This window comes from Apteryx mantelli, chromosome 21 (genome assembly GCF_036417845.1).
Source record: "Apteryx mantelli isolate bAptMan1 chromosome 21, bAptMan1.hap1, whole genome shotgun sequence".
NCBI classification, from domain to species: Eukaryota; Metazoa; Chordata; class Aves; order Apterygiformes; family Apterygidae; genus Apteryx; species Apteryx mantelli.
In genome coordinates, this window is record NC_089998.1 from 9624024 (window position 1) to 9642193 (window position 18170).

The following is an 18170-nucleotide window of genomic DNA, read 5'->3' on the forward strand; positions in this document are numbered from 1 at the left end:
CAGGACTGGGGTGTGCATCTGTTCATATCCTTTATCAGTTTGGATCTGGAGAGCTGGGAAACCTCTCTTTGCTGGGGGCCTTTCCCATACCAGCAGCTGGAATACGTGCCTTAGTGTTACCCAACAGCAACATAAAACCACTATCCCGTAACCCTTATCCCAGAGCCTGCATGAGGTGAAATCATGGCCAGCTCCAGCTTCCTGCGCCTCTGCTCTGAAGAATGACTGGGCGTGCGTGTGTGCTTTGAGGTGTTTGACTAGGACATCTGGGTGACTGTGCAAGCACGTACTTGTGGGCAGTTGTGCAGCTGGTTAGGTATATGCTCCAACAGGTAAAGCAAACCCTTCATGTAGGGTTTTTCACGTCGTTGCAACCATTGGTGCCTTGCTGGAGGAGGTCTGCAGCACTTGTAGCTAGGTAGGAGGGCAGGAATGCTTGGTTTCTGCCTGACGGAGCCAGGGCCGCGTCGGGCCGCGGCTGTGCTGACCCTGGCTGCTGCCACCGCTGTCCTTTGGTTGTCGTGCTGGTGGGCTTCCAGGACACGTTGTTTGATATTACTTTGTTGTGTTTGGTCCTTGCAGCACAGCACCGAGCTCTGCCCAGGGTGGGAAGGGTGCGGGGCGCATTTGCCTTGTTCTTGTTTTCAGCCAGCTCATGTAGGTTTGGAGGGGTGGGGGTAGAACAGACCCACCAAACCTGTGTGTCTGTCTAGATTGGGCTGCAAAACCAAGTTTTAAAAGGCAGTGCTGTGGAGAGCATTAGGGAGGGCTTGTTTTGCAGCGTTTACGTTACGTTTACGTTTACTCTGGCCCGTGTCGGGGACCAGGCAGGGGCTGAGCTAGCCCGAGGCAGGGCTTCCCCCTTGCTCTTCTCCCAGCCTTTTCTGCCAGGAGAGGTTGGCGTGGGGGAATCAGGCTGTGGGAAAAAGCTCAGAGCTCTTCACTTTCCTTCCTGAACACGAAGGGCACTGCAGAGAGCAGAGCAGCCTAAATAGCTGCTGGCACGCAGCAAAGTGCTGCACCTTGTTTTCCTCTTGGTAGTGCGACACATCATCCCGCATTCCTGCACTCCCCAGCGTGGGAGCTTGCAGCTGAAGTCTCAGTGGCTCTTCTTGCATATCCAAACCTGCCCGGTAGATGCTTCTGTAGAGCTGTCCCGTTGCAGGTCAGCCCTTTCCACGAAGCCCTAACCCTCACTTCACCCCCCGCAGCCTCCTAAACCCTTCCAGGCCACCTCTAGCTTTCCAGCTCTGTCCCTGGTTTATACCTGCCGCACTGCCACGCGCTGAATTGTTTTCCAAGTGGAAACATGAGTTGAAGTATTAACTCCACAAGGGCCTTTCTGTGCAATGCGCTGGGATTAAATATTTATGTTGGCAAAAAGCATGTAATAGGCAGCTCAAGATCAGAGATAATGAAATTGAGGTGTGTGAAGAAAGGCAGGGAGGTGGAGGGGCTTGCAGGAGCAGAAGGGAGAGGGACCCAAGTGAGTCGTAGTATGTGTGCATGAGATATTGCTTTTATTTTTATTAATACCCCACCTGTTTGCTGGGGGGAGGAATCCAACCCCAAACCCAGGGCTGGGAGCTCTGCAGCACGTGAGGGAGTAGAGATGAGATCAGCAATGCTCCGTTCCTTCCTCGCATACAGACCAGCGTTGGGCAGGAATAATCGTCAGCCAGGGTGATTTTGGCTTGGAGCCACTTTAAGTGGGGTCAGGCCTGGACTTTCCTGTGGCAGATGGCTGGGTGTGGGATTAGTGAGGGATGAGCCCCTCTCTGTGTCATCTGCAAATGATGTACGATTCTAAATCATTAATAGCGCTGATATAGGATCCCTTACTCTTCCTGGCTGCTGCAGTCAAGGTTATTTACTGGAGACTGTATGTGATCAGGCAGCAATGTGGTTTGGATTATACAGAGGGTTTCTGGTCAGGTCAGGAGGATGGTAACGGCGATGATAGCAGCTGGTTCTCTACCTCGCCGCACCACGCCAAGCGGGGAAGGCCCATGCAAACCTCCATGGCGAGCGCTGAACAGGAGCCACGTGAGGATCGGAGGGAGGGGAGAGGGACCGAGGAGAGGTGGACCGCGAGGAGAGCATTTGTTGGATGCAAGAGGAGCCTGCAGGAGGGCCTGCTCTTCTGCAGCAGGAGAAAAACAAGGAACGAATGCAAAAGCAGAGGACGCTGTTCTTTCTCAATTCATTATCTTTATGAGACAACAACCTCTCTCTTCGCTCACGCGCTCCCCCCCCCGACAAATATCACAGATGAAGGAGCACGGGGGGGTGTGACTCCCACGCCGTGCTGTGGGACTGCGGCCAGTAACGGAGCCACCAGGGAGATATGAAACAAGTCATGAATGGAGTGTTAGGAGAGAATGGAAATTCTCAGCCGGCTCCCAGGCCGGCTCTCTTGCGGGGGGTCCCTTGCTCACGGTGACAGCGCTGCCTCTCATAAACACGCATTTCCTCATCCCCGTTTGTTTCTCTCTCTTGTGCAATCTCATGTACCAGACGGGAATGGGAGTGAGTCCCGATGGTACGTGAATGTGTTACAAAAAGCCTTCCCACCCTGCCACCAACGAAGTACTGAGAAATAACAACAGGGTTTAAAAGAAAAAGAAGAAGGAAAAAAGAGGAAGAAAAGAAAGATGGGGAGCTGGATGAATTTGCTACTGGTCATAGGTTATTATGAGTGTAAACTTAAGAACGTGACTGTACTGTTAGTTTGCAGTGTCAGCCAGCCCTCAGAAGCCCCCATGGTGCTAGATGCTATACATCCTTCTATGGAAACAAAGTTCCTTCCCCAAATGACTTTACTGGGTGAGTGGGACACCCAGCCTGCCTGGCCAACACAGTCCCACATGCTGGATGTTTCGCTCAGTGGTGTGGGAGCCACCCTCCTGTAGTTTGTACTTCCCGAGCGTCAGCTTTTGCTGTTCTTGTGCATGGTCTGGGCTGTCCTTCTCAAACAAGCTGTTTGACTAGATTGCAGCAAGGGTGAGGTGTGATGTTAAGGTGTACAAGGGACACATCCCACCGTCAAGCACAGCAAGTCCTTTGGACTAGCAGCAGAGGGAAGCAAGTGCTTCCCTTGCCTGGGACACCTTGCCTGGGTCAATGTAACTGAGGAGGGATGGAGGATTAATGTGTTAGCTGTAGCTGCAGTAGAGAAAAAACTGCAGGGAGAAAGATGACACAAATTGTAGTCCTTCTGCCCAGAGCAAAAAGGAAATAAAGAAACCTGCAGGGAATGATACCTAAGGAGCAGAGCGGGGCTGGTTCTGCACCACACTTGTGCTCAGGAGGCTCGCAAACACATCTACCGCAATAGCAAGGCCCTTTCATGTTATTCAAGGTAGTGGGTCTTTGGTCCCATCAAAGGCCTGCTGGGGGTAGCAGGGCTCTCTCTCTGGGATGGTCTGCTGTATAGTCATCATTTCAATAAAGAAATGATTAAAAGGGGCGAGAGGGGGGAAGAAAAACCCAAAACATCTGTTTTACTTCAAATCAGAGAAGATTCCTTTGCTTGCAAGGAATGTGTAAATCACGCCGGGCTGGGAGATGTACATAACCCTGCCTGAAAGCTCCTCTGGACTTCAAAAGAATTCTAACGTGCTTACTGGGATTTTGTTTTTATTATTTGTTTCGCTCCCCCCGTCCTACCCTCCGCCCTCCCCTGTCTGCCTGTCAGATTTGTGAGAACTTCCCACCCGCTGTCAGCCATTCAGGCCATCCCCCTTTGATTCAAGGGCCTCGGGTTGTGGGGGGAAAGACCAGTGGGTAGAGGAAACCACAGACCTGACTGGAGTCCTTCTGCCTGTGCTCACTGCTACAGACAGCTCCCATTCAGCCCCAGGCTAACTGTAGTGTCATGGGGACCTCCCTGCTTTGCCACCATCATCTACCTCTTGGCTTCTCCCTTGCCATCAGCCCACCGTCTTCCTGTCTTCTCCACGCTGCACAGGCTGCAGCTGGCCGCAAGGAGAGGATGTTGCAAAGGCTTGTTCCAAGTGCAGTGCTGCCCTTGCCACTCTCGCAGACTAGCGTAGGGTATCAATGCCTCTCGCTTGGAGGCCAGAACATTTGGCCTGTTCCTCCCTTGGATTTTCTGAGTAAGACTTGCAGAGGCTTCCCCCTCCTCCAAGCCGTTCTATTGTGTTCCTTTATTACTGTCATGCTTTGTTTTGCTTTGTTTTATGCGGAGCGTGAAGTTAGGGCTGGCAAATGATGCCAGAGAACAAACGCGAAGAAGATAGTCCCTGCTTGGAGGGGGCCTATCAGCCTCCTCATACCGACCTACTAAGGTAATTCGCCCTAAACTAGAGGGACCACCCTTGGGGCCAAGGACAGACTCCACTCCCTGCAGTCGATGCAGCCCTTTGCCTTTCTTCTGAGAATGTCAATCAGGAGGCCTATTGTGGTGGCTTATATAAGAACAGAGAGCCATCAACTCATTTGACATAGACCACCCACTACTCTTCAGATGACACTGTCTTTTGAAGTTGCTACCAGTCTGGGCTGGATTTCAACTAGCAGTCCAGATGGAAGCCAAGCCCCCAGGAGGATGAGAACAAGCCCTACCAAGGGGATCTCCTGGGGTAGCCAACTGTTGAGTGTCTGTTTCTTGTTTAGAAAGACTGTAAGGTTGGGAGGGGCAAACATTTCCCAATTTGCCAAGGGTCACAACCTTCCTCTTCCCCCATCTCCCTGGGGCCAGTGGTGGCCAAGCTTTGCAGAGAATTTGTAGGTTAAATGGCTGGTATGGTTAGCTGTGAACATTTCCATTGTGGAACTCACTGCAGGGGTTCAGGGCCTCTCTCATCTCTCCTTTCTCCCTGGCACAACTGGAGGAAGAGTTTGATTTATTCCCCCTCTCCTTCTGAGCAGCCTGCTCTCTGCAGCCGCAGCCTCCCCAAGCCCTGTTGGTTCTTTTCACAGAGGAAGGCAGTTGTCTCAGGAGTAGCCCACGGTGCAGGAAGGTACTAAAAGTGATTTGTCTCTCTCTGGAGACCTACCCAGTACCCAGGACTCGGATGCTAATGCTTTCAGCTGAGGCTGAAAGCCACCCAGCCTTAGATTTGTGCAAAGAAGATAGTCTGTAACCTCTAAGTAATGGCTTACTCATAAACACATAACCTTCGCAGAGCTGAGGTTGGAGGCTTCGGGGTGGCCGTTGGTCAAAGAAATGGGGCAGAGCTGTTCCAGGCCTGGTTCCCTAAAGGAAAAGGCAGGGGCAGAAGGTATTGCAGTGGGAGCGACAGAGCACGCAGGGTGCTGTCTGGGGGTCCTGCAGTAGCAGGGAGTGGAGGGGGCATTGGGAGCACTGGGGTATTGTGGAGAGCTGGAGGGAGCTACAGGTGTTGCAGTGCCAGTGTGAAGGATGCGGCAGGAGCTGAGGATGTTGCAGCCATGTGGGATGCTGAGCCTGGGGAAAGCCCTCCTCGGCTGAGCTGCTTCAGGACAGCTCACTTCCATCACCAGCTATCGCTGACGCTCTGCAGCCAGAGCAGGACGAGCCCCTGTGGTTTGCAGCCTCGGGCTCCAATATGAATCGTGGCATGGGTGGAGTTGCTCCAGCAGCACTGGGAGTTAACTCATTTGACCTTTGTCCAAAGGCTTTGTTTGGGATCTCCTGGTGAGTCCCAGCAGAACAGTGACTCTGGCACTTGACAGACTGATATGAACTGCTTTTGCTTCACTAGAGACAAAAGCATCAGCCAGTAGTGGCTCAGCACCACCTCCTTCTGGTTCTTTCCTCCACCAAAGGACACTAGGATTCACCTCCTGGGTGACCTGGGAGCTTCTCTGACCTTGCCAGGTGGAGGGGGGTAAACACCTTGCCCCAAGTCCTGAGACACATGGTGGGAATTGAGAAGAGCCAGGCCAGTTTTTGCTGCTTTGCCAGTAGCTGACCTATATGAACACATCTGCTAATCCTCATCCTTACAGCCAGGAGGACAAAAGCAAGGATGCAACAGCCAAGAAATATGGACCCCCAAACATCCTCTCTCCATCCTCCCCAAAGTTGATATTTCTGCAGTGATCCTGCTTTTTGTGCCAGCATCCTGTCTCCAAAGTTTGGGGACCCTTCCTATGGGACATCCTGAGGATTTGCTGGGCTGCTTCAAAGTGATAAAGACCAAGACCCCTGGTTCCCTGGAGTGAGCACGGGAGCAAAAGCCGCAGGCTTGTGACATAGGCTGCGTTAATATTATCTCATGTGAGGGCTGCTTTTTGGGATGTGCTGCCCTGTTGCCATGCCAGGGAGCTGTTCTCTCATCCGCATTTCGTCTCCATCAGGAGCTTTTGTTCAGTGCAGCAGCCCCTCTCTCCAGGGAGGCTTGCTGTGCTCTTCCTTAATCGGTGGTGTAAAGCTGCTCCTGAAAGGACGTACTCAGAGTGTGAGCCACACGCTAGGGAAATAGAAACCTTATCAAGTGTGAGGGATGAGGGACCAATTATCTGCTACTTGCCAGTGGTTGCAGGGAGCAAGGGTCACAAAGGAAGAAATCTGCAAGACAGAGAAAAAGGTAAAGGGTTTCCGCCAGTGCTTCTGCCTCTTACCCCCGTGATCATGAAGGCACCGTGGGGGTGCAGAGACCAGGAAGGCTGCAGTGACAGTGCTGCACCTTCTGGGTAAAATCTTGGCCCTGCTGAAACCAACCTACATTTTTCCCTTGATTCCAGAGAAACAAGTTATCACCTAAGGCAATCTTAGTGTTGCCTGTTGCGAGGTGAATGAATGGCAAAGGAGCTCCTTGTGGGATGTTGGCCCTCCAGCACAGGTATCATGCGGGAGCAGGGCTCTCAGGAACAGAGGAGGGCCTGGATATCACGGTCCTCTTTCACAGCCATTGTGGCACTAGGAATTGCTGTTCTGACAGGGTTTATTGACAGCGTTTCTAGGGAAATCTTTCCTCTGCCAGTCCAACCTTGAGACATTGCAGCTGAGGTTGGGGAGGTGAATGTCCTACCATGAATTTCTCTAGCAGTGAGGCAGTGGATCCAGGCAGTAGCAAGAAAGGGTTGGGATTTTTCCTTCATTTCTTTCTTTTACTTTCATCCTTCTTTTTTTGAATCTTGTTCGACAGGGATCTGAAACAAAAAAAGATGGCTGAAGTGTTACAAGGAGCGAGAGCTGAGCGTGTGTGCAGTGTAGCTTGGCTCAAACTTGCTGCATGTGACGTTCTCTTAGAGGGGAGTGACGAGCACAAACACTTGCCCCTTGCCTGCTGCACTTGCTGGCTCTGCATTGCCTTATAGCTAAGAGGCAGGGGGCAACTCTAAGAGACTCCATGCAGCAGGGTATGTTGACCCAGTGCAGTACGGAGGTGATACTTCAGTCTGAGAAGTCATATAGCAGCATCTTCCCATTCCTCAGCACTCGAGCTGATACGACTCCACCAGAGCTAACTCATTCAGTGCTACTTGGGGACCAGCCGTGCATACAGACATACTCAGCAAACGGTCTCCTACAAGCTTCTCCTCCCTTTTCTCATCTCCCCAGTGCCACCCAACTTTGAGTGACTACAAGCCACTGCCTGGAAGGAGTCTGGGGGCCAGGTGGGAAGGTGTCTGATAATGCCTTTAGTTTCTGTATCTCTTGTACTGCAGGGTCAGGTGGCAGCAGGCTCCTCACCTCCTCTGGAGAAAAGCATGGCTAATTTAGTGTATTACTTTTGTGAACTGTGCCTCAGCACAGACTCTAGTCTGAGCCAGTCTCTTCCTCCTGCCCCTTCATGGAGCTCAGTCCCCGTGCTGCTCCCAAGGACAGGTCCCCATGACTATCCCACGGCAGCCTCAGGGGCAAAGGGCTGAATTTTGTGAAGAACAGAGAGAAAAAAAACAACCCGCACTGAGAGAAACTCTCTGTGGAAGATACCTAGACCATCTCTGGCAGTATTCATGCTTGATAGACCTATCTTTGTTCCTGTTCATCACTATGATAGAGTGAAGCTCAAGGGCCCCAGCCAAGCCTGAGGTCCCAGGGTGCTCAGCACGGCATCTACCCAGCATCGGAGAGTCCCTGCCCGAGGCTTTTACAAGCAAATAGGCAGGGCAGAAAATACGATTATCTCTGTTTTGCAGATGGGGAAAATGAGGCATTGAGACTGAATGTTACTCATACAGAGTGTCCGCTACCTCAAGGGAGAGCAGTGGCTCTGGGTAGTATCAGTCCTGTTGTGGTGTCCGCCCTAGCACTACATGAGTTAATGTGGCTGAAACTCCTGGGATCGCGGCCGGTGGGGCTGGCGGCGCGCGCAGCGCAGTCCTGGAGAGCAACGCTTCCCTTCCTGAGCCCAGCAGGCGATGGCCGGAGGCCGTGGCACTGGAGTGGCACTGTCCTGCTCTGCATCGCAGCAGTCCAGCAGCATTAAGGGACCTTTTCCTCCTCCCCGCCAGGCCAGGCAGCTCCTGTGCGAAGTATTGCGCTCTCAAGGTATTTGTTTTGAGCATGGACACAGCATCAGTTGCAACTCAGGGTAATCTCACAGTGTTGATAGCCCTAAGTGACTTTCCTGGTGTCGCGCAGGAGGTTGCAGAGATGGACCGCCGGCTGCTCCACCAGCCCTTGCTACCGCAGAAATCCTGTCTTCTCTGCCTGTTGCAGAGGTTTCCTTGAACAAGCAGCCTCTTCCCTTCAGAGAGCAGCCTGTTGTCTTCCTCGTGCCAGAGGTACTTGATGGGCACCGTTTAATGCAGTTCCAAAAAACATCAGACACCTGAGGCAGGATGTGTCAGGTACATTTATTTCCCTCCATCTGACACCTGTGGTCTGGTATTGGAGGGTGGCATCTGTTGGAGGATAACAATTAGTGTCCTCACACCATTTGCTGTCCTGAAAAAATACGTGTGAACTGTGAGAACGGTTTACTGACAGCCTTGCGTGTGCGTTTAAAGGCAAAGCTCCAGCACTCAGACGTGGCACCTGTGCTGCTGCTAACCTGTTCCTCCATCAGGCTGATGGGAGTAGGGTCACTTGTCACCGATGGCTAAAAGAAACCCAGTTAAAAAAGGTGCTTTGCTCAAACAGTAGAAATGTTAGGGGAGCTTTCTAAAAGATATTTTCTCAAGATGGCACTGTGCACTGTTTCCTTCTTCTGGTGCAGGCACTGCAGAAAGGCAAAGCCAAAAGCAGTGACAGTACAAAGCAGAAAACGTCGGTCCCGTTCCAGAAGGGGTAGGATACATAAGCAGCAATTCGCTGGGCACTGAGAGCAGGTTGCTGTTGCCTCTCGCAGCTCCTTTCCCCCGTGGGCAGCAGACACCAAGCCCCGGAAGCTCTTCCTCCGCGACCAGCTGCCCCCTCTGTGCAGACACAGCCTCTGTTCAGAGCACAACCCCCTGTCCTGGCCCGGCCCAGCACTCCTGTCAGTCTTCAAATGCCCTGACAGTAGCATCTGATTGCTGTAATATTTGTGGTAGCGCCAACCCCAGGGAGGCAGCACGCGGACGTCCACTGCCCTGAAAAGCTTAGCCCGAATCCCGAGCCGTGGGGCCTCCCTGTCGGGCTGGAATGTGCCTCGTCCCGCTCCAAGGTACCCAGCGCGCCTTGATGCTTGGCGCCGCAAACACGGGCACGGCGTGACCAATCAGCCTGGAATTCAGGGCCCAACAAACCCACCGAGAAACCCTCTCCTTGCAAAAAACGCTCCTTTCTCGTAGTCCGCTTGTTATTTGCTGCGAGGGGGCGCGTGCTGTTCTCCTTCACCTTTCTTAATTAGCTCGAATCACAGAGTCACCAACAAGCAATAAGCTAAACTGCATTCCTGTGGCTTGTGCGGAAGGGCTGCTTCGCTTTTTCTTTTTTTTTTTTTAATTTATTGTAATGGTTTCTGAATTGGGAATGCTCCCACTAAAGACAGACACCCGCCCCTTTCCACGCTTGCCCAGACTCTGCTGTTGGCAGGCGAGTCCTGCTCTTGCTCTGCGTCAGTCAATGAAAGCTCCTCGGCGGCTCGGAGCGCAGGACAGCTCCCTCCCGCAGCCCGCACGGCCGCACGGAAACCCACGGTGGTGGGATGGGGTTGGGATGGCACCGTGTGGCCCCGTGGCCGTGCCTGGGAGCGTGCACCCTCCAGCCCGTGCTGCTTGGGCTGAAACGCCCGGGGCTTTCCTTCCACCCCACGGCATCCACCAGCTCTCCCCCTTACAGGGCTTGCAACACAAGTCTTTCAGTGAAGCTATCTAGGTTAATCTGACGACTTCTCCACCAGCCTAGAGGGACTGAGGTGAAGATGTCCATTGTTGCTCTCCAGACTGAAGATCTTACCACTGCTCCGTTATAGGTCCTGGAAAAAAGAAATATGCACATGCACCCCCTCATTCTTCCTTTCACACCCTCCAAGCCCCAATTACTGATTCACAACCTTAACTAGCCCAATAAGCAACACATGATCACACCCATGTCTCTCAACATCTCTCACTCAAAGCACTGTAAAGGCATTAAACACTCCCCAGACATCCGTCCCTACCAATGTCTGCAGTAGCGAGCCCTTCACCAGGGTGGCCAAGAGCAGAGAAGAAGAAAGAAGGGGAAGAGCTGGGGAAGGATGGTGCTGTCCCGTCGGTCCCTGAGCGCAGGGGTGCGTGCAGGGCCCTGGGCGAGGAGCGTGCTTACGTACGTGTGTACTTACGGGCATTGTTCCTGTTCGCTTCCTTCTGAACACGCTCAAGTCCAGGCATAATCTGAACTTTTCTGGCATCGCGTCGCTCATGCTGAGTCCTCGTGCTGAGATCACTTCTCCTCGCGGCTGGCTCAGGCCAGCTGCCTCATCTCCGAGCGGAGGGGATGTCGGGAGTGCGGGGAGGCCAGCGGAGATTGCCAAGACCTAGTCCATGGAGGGCTTTTAAACAGAGGCCTTCAAATTGTTTTTCAGATGGAACAGGAAACCAGAAGGGCTGGCAAAGCACAAGCGTGATGTGTTTGTGTCAGCACACTGGACCAGCCTCAGCTGCGCAGTGTTGGTTGCACGCAAGCCCCGAGACGGGGGCTGCTGCGGAGGGCCCAGATAAGCTGTAACCGGAGGGGTGGCAGCAGGACGTGTGGACAAAACTGAGGTGACTTGCCCCAGCTAGGCCAGGATGTGAGTTTGCGCAAGTCACTGGTGGTGCTACCCACGTGTTGAAGGGTGAGGCTAGAGGAGACCCTGTTTCCTCACCGTGCTTCGGTCCTCTCCTGGGAACAACTGGTGCTGTTCCCTGCCCACCTGAACTGCTGTTGCAGGAACCACCTTGCTAGATCTTGGAAAACCTGACTGGAGCAGTCCGTTTGTTGCTCCAAAGCTGATGAGTTTAATTCTGAGCCTGTGGAGCTGAAACCGAACAGCCAGTACTTTCAAATAACAGGTGGAGAAATACAGGGACGGAGCAATCCATAGCACCATGCGGGAGGCGCAGGGCATGTCTGCCCTGCGCCGAGGTCCTGCAGCAAACTGCCTATCATGCGATCCTGTGACTGCAGAGCAAGGCACCATGCCCAAGCTCATCAGCCAAGCTGAGCGGCCAGGCCTTGTTGGCAAGAGCCTAACACGAGGCTGTTGCAGTTGCGCCACTTTGGAAACCGTGAGACAATATGATGCTGGAGTCTGGTGTGCAGCTGGAACAGCGTTTCTGCCCTGTGCCCCATTTACATGGTGCGGGGACCCCCTTAGCACAGGCAGGGTTTGCCTCGTACCTGTAGATCGCATGCAGCAAGCTACTCACGGACATGCACTTAGCACGGGTGTCCAGCAGCTGCGAAGAGTGTTTATTGGACTCCTTGCTGGACCCTTTGCCTGCAGCCCGGGCAGCTTGTTTGTGATATTGCATCTCACTGACCAGCTGCAGAAGCCCAAAGGCTCAGGAAGGGCAGTATGCAAGAAAAAAACAGAAATGCCTGCGATGTCTCTGTAGGGTGTAAAGAGATCGGCCACCGAGCTAAGGGAGGTCAGCTCTCAGAGGTAGAGGTCCTTATCTCCCTCCTCACAAATAAGGGTCGTGAGTAAAGCACTCAAACATCATGAGCTTCATGAGATGCAGTTAAAAAAAACATGAGCTGGTGTTGTTGTCTTTAAATAAATAACACATTCTGGGGTTTTGTTCTCAGCCTTACAGTTTTGTGCCTTTAGAATTTTGTTTTTTTTTTCTCTCTCTCTGCGTTGAGAAAAGCTAGAAACATATTGTTCTGGGTTGTTTTGTTTTTTCCCTTGTTTTTTTTAAAAGCAATTGAGAGTCTTCCACAATCACTTGATTCCAGGAACTGAAGCTTAACCCCCCTGCTTTCTCTTCCTCCCCCAAGATGTATCTTGAGCCTAGTGATAAAATCCAGGCCTTAGCCAGCTTTGGGTGGGGTATCTACGAGGAAGGTGTTGTTGACATTTTGTGAGGCCACATATTAATTGCTTTCTATCTCTCTGAAAGTTCCTGCTGGTCCCAATAGGTTTGCATATGGCAGTAAACATTTAAGCGGCGTTACTTTATATGGCAGCCCAAAACTGCTGCGCTTCGCTGCAGAGGTGGCTGCATTTGCGAGCATGGATGGGCAGATTGCTGCCAAGAGCGTATGTGCTTCCAGTGGTGAAACGCTCCTTGGAACCCCTTTGGGCAAAATATATCTTAGTATTGCTATAAAGGCAGGGTTCATATGCGGTCTTCCTAAGAGCGTTGGTGAACAAGAGGCTCGGATGTGAGGCAGCAGCAGGTAGCCAGAAGCTCCTTTGGAAAACACAGGGAGAACATGAGAAAGCATATCGGGGAAAGTTTATTGCTAAACAAAACACCTCTGGGTTATGAAGGACTCTCTGCCAGGTGTTAGCTACCATACGGCACTCCCGGTTTTCTGACGTGATTTTGTGCACTGAGTGTGGGTCTGGGACCTCTTGATTTCTAGCTGTGACTTTACCCCAGAGCTCCTTTGCCTTGGGCAAAACACTCCGAACCTCTCTTTGGCCTCATTTTTCCTTACAGATTATCCAAAGGGCCAGTATCAGGGTTTGCCTAATCAGGTGTGGCTGCGTCGACATCTGCCAGAGGTTTCTCTAGGAAGCAGTAAGTAGGAGCCCTCCATCAATGCGCCCAGGCTGCGCTCTGCCATGGCAGCGCAGCACCCCGGCCGAGCGGGCAGCGTCGCGGCAGTGGCAGATAGGCACGAACCAGCTCAGCAGGGGGAGAAACCGAGGCCCCGCGTGAGGAGTCGAGGCGGGTGGGAAGAGCAGGGTCCTGGGGGGAAGCAGGCTGCTGCTGCTGTCTGCTCCCTGCGGTCTGGAGGGCTTGGTGCACTAGGCAAGGAAAATAAAGCAATCAGTGTCTAGAGATGGTTGAAAAAAATTGAAGGATGGCCACTTTTTAAAATGAAGCCTTCCAAGAAATGTTTTTTCTCCCATATGCTTCTAAGGATAAATGGGGTGAAGGGGACGTTGTCTCAAAAAAACAGTGAAATTCCCATAAAATTTTCATGTTGTCCCATTTTTTGGCTTTTTTTCCCCATCAAAAACAAATCCAGGAAAAAAAAAGCTTTAAAAGGTAGATGGGAAAAGGAAAAAAATCCATTTCTCTCTCTTTCCATCTGCTTTTTCTTCCACCCAAGGCAGCCCACTGACCAGTAGTAGACTTCAAGGTCTCTCATGTCTTAGGTGGACAGCTCACGTGCCTTGTGCGTGCTCTCATTTTGTGACTGAAGAGGGAAGGATGTAGGGTTTACACTGACCCGTAGGTCTTCACACTCTCTTCTCTTAATTGTCTGTTTCTGTGAATAAAGGAAAAAAAACCCAGCACTCTGTGGGGTGCAATTAACTGGCTGTAAATGTGTTTTGCCGCAGAGAGGCTGGGTGGTCAAGTAGTTTGAGAATGAGATTGGAAGCCATAATCTTCTGCGTTTGCAAACCGTTCATGTCGCCGAGTGTCTCCTGGGCAAAATGCTTCATCCCGTATGTCTCTGTTTGCCATTGATAAAAAAGAGCTATTATTACTGCTGTGCTTCCGGGTGAGCTTTTGGACCATAATTAATGTTAAAACCCTCTGAGATCACCAGTTGGAAGAAGCTGGAGAGGTGCAAAGGGCTGCGCTCTACTGGGGCTGCCAGCTTCCACCAAAGCCGAATCTATGGTGCTGCTTTCAAAATGTCTCTCATTGAGAATGAATGGAAATTCAAAACTTTCCCACATATTTCCATTTGCAAAATTTTTGAAGGAAGACTAGTTTCAGATGAGTTGAAAGATTTCTTTTTGACCAGATGAAAATCACTTTGATTTTGATATTTTTCCATTTGGAGGTTGATTTTTTTTTTTTTTTAATATCTTCTGAGACAATGATGAAACTAAGGACTTGTTTATTGCTATATTTTTGATCCCAGCCCTGGCCATTGCAATGCTATTGGCAGCTGAGTGACTTTGTTTGTGTGCACATGCTGGGCAGCAGGGAAAAGTGCGGTCAGGGGGCTAACGCAGGTCCTTAACATCATCCAAAGGCCTGAAATGTGCTTTAACTCCCTGCCAAGCAGAGATGCTCCCTCCTGACCCCATAGGCGATAGCATAGGTGATGTGGGCACTAATTGCTGGCTATTACAATTGTATTTTGATGAAATTCTGCTGTTTTTGAGAGAAGTGCTCTGGAACAGATTACCGCAGAGCTAATGGAGCCTCACTCACTGAACCGCTATGGTCAGAGCAGAGGTTACACATTAACTGTGCTCACGTGTTCCAAAAAGAAAACACAACAACAGAACCATAGGGTCTAACTAAGCAAGTGACCCCAGAATGGGAATGGAGATTAGCTAGCGGAAGAAATATTCTCATTAGTCCCTCTTGTAGCTTGTCATGTTTCTGTCGAGGCAGGAAGAGCGTTGCCCACTACTTAGTGCGTGGCCAGGGCAGCAGGACTCCTGGACAGCCCAGCTCTCCCGTGGCTCCCACAGTCACCCCCATCTCGCTGGGTCAGGGATCCCCCCACTCATCACTGGACACTGGTTTCTGGGCACTGGAAGAGGTGTTTCGTGTCACCTAAGTGTAGCAACACTCTTTCCCTGCTGACAGTAGGAGACTCAAGGCCGCCTTAAATCCCTCGTCTATTCAAAAAAGGCAGAGGGAAGGTGTCTCCTCCAGAACGGGATGCGAAGCACCACAGTTAGACTCCTGCCCTCAGCTAGAATTGCCCCGTGGAGGACTCTACTGCTGCCTCACTTCTTGCAGGAGGACAGCCCATGTGCGATGCTTGTGAAGTTAGGCAGTTGCGGACATCGCTCCACGGATGCACACGCTCTGAACCACATTCTTCTCAAATTAAGGAAAATGACGTCATGCAAAAGAATTGAAAAAGCTTCTCTTTGCGTGAGCTCAGCACGTGCGTCTCCTGCCCCACCCAGCTTTGGGAAGATGGGAGTTGTCCCTGTGCGCAAGTGGGTTCCTTGGCATCCTTTCAGACATGAAGGATTGTTAAGGAAATAACGCTAATTGCTCTGAGAGGGTATGTCCCAGGCTGGAAAGTGCTGGGAATTGCTACCGTGCAAATGTCATCTCTTATCAGCTGCGTGCGGTGTGCCGATCCTGGGCAGGGAGCATGTGGGGGGGGAAAGGGAAAGGCAGGCATTGCTTCTGTCCCCGCTGCGGGTGCTTAGGAGTTTGCACCACTCCTTTAAGTAAACATGCCTCAGCCTCTCAATCCCATTTAAGCTTCAGCTGCTTTTATGATGCTCTTGGCACTCACTTGCAAGAGCTGCTCGGTTTTACCTTAGGATAAGGAGCGGGGCTGTGTTATTCCCCAGGAAGCGGGTACCCCAGCGCCGGCATCTCAGACCTCCGAGGTGTTCGCGGCAGCTCCTGCACTTTGTCAAAGGCAGCTTGAGTTGCCCTGCCTGGCTTGGAGAGGATAAATAGCAAGTGAAGCCTTTTGGGCGAGTGGGCAGAAGATCATTATCCCTGCTGCTAAGGAGCATTCTCGGTTTGAAGCTTTGATATTCTGACCAGGGCTCTCTTAGCTCGGCATCCCAGCGCGTCCCATGCAGCCACAGCCTGTTCAATGCTTCATCTGGCACAAAAGCCATATTTTACTGTCAGATGCTCTCCATTAGTTTCAAGTGTGAAATTATCATTCCCACCCTTTTACCAACCCCACCCTGGTGAGGAAATGAGAAAAGAAACAACCTCAAGGGCCGTTCGCAGGATGTGTACGAGCTGTCGCTTGTCAGCACAGTGCCTGCTTACGGCAGGAATTACCGCTCCTTTCTTTAAGGCAGCCGTAGGGGAACCCCCCGTGCAAACGGCGCGGCGCTATAGTGTTTGCACCGGTGCATGGCAAAGCAGCCCCAGGGATGTTTGTGTCCCTTCTCAGGCACAGGGCAGTAGTGTAAAGCCCCATGAACCATAGTGCTCTGTCTAACGGCGAGGGGAAAAGCAGCTCCACAGGCATCGTGGGGCCACCGTGGCCCTGGCTCCTTTCCCGCGGTTCTTTCCTGTCGAAGCCCGACATCGTCTCGCATCTCTTTGAGTTGCCAAAACTGACTGATGTGAGCCTGCACCACATTTTTCTCTTCTCTTTTGAAGGCTGGTTCCCATAACAACCTGCCAGTGTTGGACTGAGGGCTAAAGACAAATGATTTTTTTTTTTCCTGCCTTCCAGATTTACCCTGTACGCGGTGGATACACGAGGGAGACACTCAGAGCTGAGCACGGTCACCCTGAGGACAGCCTGCCCATTGGTAGACGACAGCAAGGCAGAAGGTCAGTGTTCAGGCACCTGATTTTCCAGGACAAAAGCCATTTCCTGTTAATTTTGCTTTTCCTGTATGCATTGTACTCCTGCACCCTCTCCTAGTCTCGTCTCTCCCAGCGTGCAAGCTCCTGTATATTAGGGCACAGGGATGTTATGCTGGAGAGGGATGACAAGTTGCAAGACTGCCTTCTCACAAAGTCCCTTCGACTGCAGAGCTGATCGCTGCCGTGGTCCTGTGCAGCACAGCACCACGGCATCTCTCCCTGTGCATGGCCGTGGGAGCCGTTAACGTGCGTCTGACTTATGTCCCCTGGAAGAAGAGAGAGAGTCCACATCTCTTACAGCAAAAAAGACTGAGATACAGCCCTGGCTGGGACGGGGGCGGTGAGAGCTGTGCATAGGACTGTCACGGCTGGGTGTTTAAAAGGACTGCAGCTGCAGCTGGTTTGGTTCTGAAATGGAAACACAGATAAAAGCTAGAACACTTGGACATTTGCGTTTTCAAATTTTGAAACAACTCCCATTTTTTTCTACCCCTCACTCCCTGAGTGTTTTGCCTCCTTTAAATTTAAAAAGATTCATCTAAATGAAAGGTAGGTTACCTGTTTTCTTTCTCTCGTTCTTTTTTTAAAGCAAACAAAAGAAAGTTTTGATTAATGCTTTGTTTAAGGTTATTGATAAGCATTCCCAAGAAAAATGAGCAAAAATGAGACTAGAGAAAAGGAAGGAAATGGGGTTTTGTGCATTTTTCATTTCCAAAAAAAGAGCCTTTTTACAACAGAAAGTACACCCTCTTGTTTAACAAATCTTTGAGCTGCTCTGTTAAAATAGTCACAACGATGATTCGCTGCATTTCTGGCTAAATTACTGTCTTGTTATCGGCAGTGTCATTTTCTTCCTGTTCTTTAATACATCACGGGGCCTGATTCACCGAACAACTTATTTGCCCGTATGTCCTCCTCTTGCTCTTCCCAGCCTGCTGATTGCCATCCTTTCTCAATAGTTTCCCTGGGCCTGAGCATCCCTCATGTGCCCAGTTTCACTGCAAAGCTCTCCTTGTGTTTCCACGTCCTCACTGGTCCTGCAATCCTCTGTGTGTAGTAGGACTTCTGAGGGTGCAACCCCAATCCTCCGTGCTGCAGGAAAGCATCACAGCTGTGCAATTATTTTCCTCTCGGTGAGTTAGGGAAGAGCTTGTCTGTCCTAATTGGGCAGGTAAGGTTGTGTCTGCCGGTGGTTCTTGGCCAGCAAATCTCTCTCCCTCCTTCTCCCATTCTTTTACGGAGTATTGCTGGAATCACTGGGGCTCCGCTCAGCGCAGACGACTCAATGCAGGGTTAGCCAGAGGACTTGCTAAACACTGGGCAGGTTGCTAAACACCACTGCAGGCAGCATGCGAGGAGCGGTGGGGGAGGCCACCATCCCAGCCACCCTCCCCGCCTGCTAGCCCCGCCAAAGGCTCATTTCTCCCTCTCCT

The 18170-nt window shown here is 51.5% G+C and overlaps 1 protein-coding gene across 1 annotated transcript in view; it reads left to right on the forward strand.

The window, feature by feature from the left end:
- The window catches only part of ASTN2 (astrotactin 2), a 433335-nt gene that overhangs the window by 406153 nt on the left and 9012 nt on the right, over nt 1-18170 (forward strand). Inside the window, exon 21 of the mRNA XM_067309282.1 lies at nt 16601-16701. Coding sequence (XP_067165383.1) covers nt 16601-16701 — 101 coding nt within the window. The remainder of the gene's footprint in view (nt 1-16600; nt 16702-18170) is intronic.